Source organism: Anarhichas minor, unplaced genomic scaffold (assembly GCF_050575085.1).
Source record: "Anarhichas minor isolate MPS153535 unplaced genomic scaffold, ASM5057508v1 ptg000027l, whole genome shotgun sequence".
Classification (NCBI taxonomy): domain Eukaryota; kingdom Metazoa; phylum Chordata; class Actinopteri; order Perciformes; family Anarhichadidae; genus Anarhichas; species Anarhichas minor.
The window spans coordinates 9,286,020-9,291,511 of NW_027466473.1; the positions used below are offsets into that span (position 1 = coordinate 9,286,020).

Genomic DNA, 5,492 nt, shown 5'->3' on the forward strand with positions numbered 1-5,492 from the left:
TGGAGGTGGATGGTAAACAGATACAACTGCTCTGTTTTGAGTATTAATATACTGGAAATCTGTTTTAAATATGAGCAATCCTTGCCAGGCTACTGTGATGATGTCTGGGGATTTGAGCTGCCTCCTGAGGACAATTTGACAATTTGCACACTTCAAACCCATACTATACATAGAGTCACCTTGGAGACTTCATTATCATTTTATAGTCCGTTTATGGTGTTTCTAAAATGGATGGAAGTGCTTTGCTTTTTTTAAATATGAACGCTCTCCCTGTATTCTTCTATATGAATATCATTCTTTTTTTTGCGCTTGGATAATGTCTTTAAAGCTGGTTTGATAAAAGCTCAACCAAAATTCTCACTTACTGTAACAACATAAACAAAAATAAAGGATTCTCACGTTGATTTATTTTCACAGTTCTTGTTATGAAAATTACTTTGTTGAAAAGTTTCAAATATAATCCTCATTCCAAATCTGTACTATCCTGCACTAATAGCTTCGAAAAGTCACGCTTTTAAGAAATAATACGAATTAAAAGTCCACAACTGTAACTTTTTTTGCGCAGTTTTGTGAGTGAATATGTTGCAGTAAGGTTTGTTTGGATCCAATTAGGCTGAACTCCATCAGATAACTCTTATAAGAAATTGAATCAAGTACGTTTGACCTGCAGTCAAAGCCTGGAGACTGATGGGACATGGTTTTGATTGCGCTAGTAGGCAGGAAAGATTATCCGAGCAGATGTCGTTCTCCTCCTATTGGAACAGTAGGGCCAATAATAAACACACGGACACACACACACTGCGCACACTAATCTGAGATAGGCTAGTAGCCCTCACATCCCTTTCTCTCTCCTCTCTTTTCTCTCAAGCAGACATCTCGCTGGTTCCAGTCCCACCAATGTCAAGTTTTTTCCAGACCGTGTTTTGCACAGTTCTGCCTTAATCATCTTGCATGCGCACACCAGAGAAAGAGTCCGTAGTGTGAGTTGCGGCACTGTTTCAGCTATACAGATGGACAAACAAGGGGCGAAGAAAAGACTGTTTGGGAAATGGCATGCAGTTTGCCGTTTTGCGTTGTTCACTTGTTTCTTGGACGCAGTCCGGGGACAGATTCGATACTCTATCCTGGAGGAACTGGAGCATGGGGCTTTTGTTGGCAACATTGCAGAGGACCTGGGCTTGGATTTGGACAAGCTCTCTGCGCGCAGATTCCGAATAGTCTCAGGTGCCAAGAAGCAATACGTGGAGGTGAATTTAGAAAATGGAGTTGTATTCGTCAACGAGAGAATTGATCGCGAGGAACTCTGCGAGCAGAGTTTGTCCTGCTCTTTTCACTTGCAAGTGGTCATCGAAAACCCTCTGGAGCTGTACAGGGTAGAGATGGAAATTGTGGACGTGAACGACAACTCTCCCAGTTTCCCGTGGACCGAGTTCAATCTGGACATATCGGAGTCCGCTGCGCCAGGGTCCCGCTTCCCACTTGAGAGCGCACAGGACTTAGACGTCGGATCCAACTCGCTCCGAACCTACTTGCTGAGTGTGAACGAGCATTTCCTTTTGGACATACAGACGCGCAGCGATGGCAGTAAATTTGCAGAACTAGTCCTACAAAACCCGCTGGACAGAGAGCAGCAAAGTGCGCATCAAATGGTCCTAACGGCGGTGGACGGAGGCGCGCCGGAGAGATCCGGCACTGCGCAAATCGATATCACCGTTTTGGATGCGAACGATAACGCGCCCGTGTTCGACCAGTCGTTTTACAGAGTGAGGCTCGCTGAAAACGCACCCAAAGGCACAGTTGTCATAAAGCTCAATGCGTCCGATTTAGATGAGGGTCCCAATGCGGACATCACCTATTCATTCAGCGGCCACGCTCCCATCAAAGTGCGCCAGCTTTTCAGCGTGGACTCGCGCACGGGAGAAATCAAAGTCAAAGGAGTGATAGATTACGAAAAGGCCAGGATGCATGAAATTTACGTTCAGGCGAAAGACAAAGGGCCCTCGGCTGTGGCGGTTCACTGCAAAGTGCTGGTGAACGTTTTGGATACAAACGACAACCTCCCCGAGGTGATCCTGACGTCGGTGTCCACACCTGTGCAGGAGGACGCGCCCCCGGGAACGGTCATAGCTGTCATCAGCGTGATGGACAAGGACTCGGGTGAAAACGGGAACGTGGACTGCGAGATCCCCCACCAGGTCCCATTCCATCTCCACTCATCATTTAAGAACTACTACACATTAGTAACTTCTGACTTTCTGGACAGAGAGGCGGTCGCGGAGTATAACATCACCCTCACAGCGCGAGATATGGGCTCCCCACCTTTATTCACGAGGAAGACTATTTTGGTCCACGTGTCCGATGTGAACGATAACGCGCCCCGCTTCAAGCAGCCCTCCTACACGGTGTATTTGACTGAGAACAATGCTCCCGGAGCATCCATCTGCTCGGTGACTGCGCTGGACCCGGATTCTGGTCAAAACGCATACCTCTCATATTCTATACTGGAGGGGGACATACAGGGCATGCCCGTGTCCACGTACGTCTCCATAAACTCAGACAATGGCAACATTTACGCGCTGCGGTCCTTCGACCACGAACAACTTAAAAACTTCCAGATCACCGTTCAAGCTCAAGACGCCGGGTTCCCGCCTCTGAGCAGCAACGTCTCCGTGAACGTCTTTATTTTGGACCAAAACGACAACGCGCCCGTCATCGTGTCCCCTGTCGCGCAAAACGGCAGCGCGCCCAGCGGAGCGGTGCCCCGATCGGTGGACGCCGGTTACCTCGTCGCCAAGATCAGGGCAGCGGACGCGGACGAGGGTCAAAACTCGCGTCTGTTTTATCAGCTGCTGCAAGCGACAGACCCGAGCTTGTTCAGCATCGCCCTGTACACGGGCGAGATCAGGACGATGCGCCAGTTCGTGGAGAAAGACGCCACGAGGCACAGATTGGTCATTCTCGTGAAGGACAATGGTCAGCCGCCCCTCTCGGCCACTGTTTCCATCATCCTGTCAGTGGTTGACAGCCTGCCAGATTCGCAGCCCGATTTGGGTGACCTGTCACTCAGCCCACATCACAGCTCAAACTTCACCCTGTACTTAATCGTGTCTCTGGGCGCAATCTCCTTCACATTTCTGGTGGCTATCATTGTCCTGGTCGCGGTGCGGAAACTGAAGGGCAGACCGTCCAGCGGAGAGTCAGACTTCCCCTCGATCAGCTGGAGTGGCGGGAGTTGCTGCTGCTGCTGCTCGCGCTCGGAAACCTCCTCCACCACCACCACAGACGTGTTCAAAAAGTCCAACTTGAACGTCTGGATGTCCACAGGCGCGTCCGGCTGCGCGGAGGCAAACAGCAACGGCGCTCTGCCTCAGGTATATTGTTACAAAATGTGTCTGACACCGGAATCGTCCAAAAGCGACTTCATGTTTCTGAAGCCCTGCAGTCCGGTGATGTCAGTTCAGCAGAACAACGCCAAGAGCACAGATTACCTCACTTCTGGCTGGAGTACGCTGGAGCGTAATGAACTGGCCAACAACAGAGCAGCAACTCCAAACGAGGTAACATATTGAAATATGCACGTAGAAACATCAAAGTCAGCATGTCTGTCACACTGTATCAGTTACTACACTTATCCATGTCTCTATCTGGGCGTCCTGCTGTCTAACTTCAATTACAAATGACAGAAAGGTGGACTGAAGGGCAAATGTCACAATGCATTTTACACAGTATGTATGTTTCAATAAACATCATATCTAAAGAATAAAAACAGCAACAACAAAAAACATGCATGGCTATTTTGCAGTCTTGTGCAAGTAGTCCTTTGGAAAATATATCCTCAACTAACCCACATGTTGTGGTAGGGTGTCTGGGCAAATTACCACAATGTGTCAAGGTGTGTGACAGGGGCGTGACAGGTGTTGCAGGGATAAAAGAGATGCACATTTTTGTTTTAATCACAGACTTGGAGCTGCATCTGATCTTAACACAGCGGCTGTATTCGCTCTCTCGTCCACAAACAGTATCCGCATATCCACCAATACTAAACCTCACATCGAAGCAGATTAGTTACAAACTCATTTAGTCCTTTTTAGGAGATGTGACATCTTCTCAGTCATTATAAAGCTGCATCAGAGAGCCTTTTATGTCATTTGTTAAAGTAATAAATGCATAAGACAATGTAGTCCAGTTTATTTGAGTCTGGTAAAAATATAATTAACATGAACAACAGACAAAAAGGAATGTCAGTCACACTGACTTTGACTAAGCCGTATCATGTGATGCATTTAGCCTTGCCATTATATGTACATGAGTGCATCTAGACATAAATGCAGTGCAATTGTTCTACTTGAGGTGGCCGCTAAGTTTTTTTTTTTTATGTTTTTGTGCAGCTTACGTATTCAAACAAGGACTGGACCTGGACCAAGAACCAACGCAACTCAGCATACAAGAGGTGAGTACATTAGTTGCGTCAGTTGCAATACACACACGTGCACACACACACACACGTGCACACACACATGCTTAAAGTTATACTTAAGCGGTCTCCTTATCTCCTCAGGTATAGTTCAGCAAATATGGAGGGCACTCTTACTCGCCAACAAAAGTCTGATGCCCACGGGTTTTCCTGCTCTGTGGCACCACAGTACTGGACCTGGGGAAACCACATGAATGGTAGGCGGCAACTGTGCAATTTGGGCTCATTGTGGTTTGCATAAAAGAGGGTGGTGGGTCGGGGGGGGGGGGGGGGGGGGGGGGCTCTCCCCGCGTCTGTGCCTGAGGATTTGGTCTGAAATATGAAATGGTAAACTGAAAAGCAGATAATACCAGGCCCCAAAACTGGGGGAGTGGGGGGGCATTTTAATGCATCAACATGAGGATTACTAAAGTCCCTGGAAGATGTGTTTAATGCCTTTAATACCACCTTATTCAGATCAAGTATACTGTATGTAAATAAGAGCTCTTTGCAGAAATAATCTTCTGATACAAACTGTAATTTATGCACATTTTTACAGACTGCAAGATATCTCTTCAAGAGGGAGCAGTCCCTCACTACTCGTGGACTCCCTACACTCAGCCTCACTCTGAACCACCAGACTACCAGCACAACGTGTACATACCTGGCAACACGGCTGACCACAGCACTCTGAAGCTGGCTCCCAGAGGAGAACTGGATGTGTACAACACGTTCTCCACTTTTGGAAAGAAAAAGAGATTCATCTCAAACTATGAACAATCTTTTGACAACGATGATGGTCTCATCGTAAGTAATGACATCTTCAAATGATAGCGATACTGTTTTTGCATATGATATATAATAGTTAGTCATAACTATAAATTGCTTCTTGGAGGCTGACCAATATGTTTCCCCTTTTTTCAGTGGAATTCAATACGACTCCTTAAGTATATTTTTTATTTGTGTAAATACTGAAACAAAGTATAAATAAAGTCTATTTTGAGTCATGGTGGGTTCATGGTTGCAAAGGCTGTAAACT

At 46.8% G+C, this 5,492-nt stretch overlaps 1 protein-coding gene across 1 annotated transcript; it reads left to right on the top strand.

Moving 5' to 3' along the window:
- Window positions 1–1,010: 1,010 nt before the first annotated feature.
- LOC142959877 (protocadherin-10-like) lies at window positions 1,011–5,284 on the top strand. The gene is made up of 4 exons (XM_076101381.1): window positions 1,011–3,557; window positions 4,389–4,450; window positions 4,559–4,671; window positions 5,013–5,284. Exons 1-4 carry the CDS (start codon window positions 1,011–1,013, stop codon window positions 5,282–5,284), a joined length of 2,994 nt encoding a protein of 997 aa, XP_075957496.1.
- The last annotated feature ends 208 nt before the right edge of the window (window positions 5,285–5,492 follow it).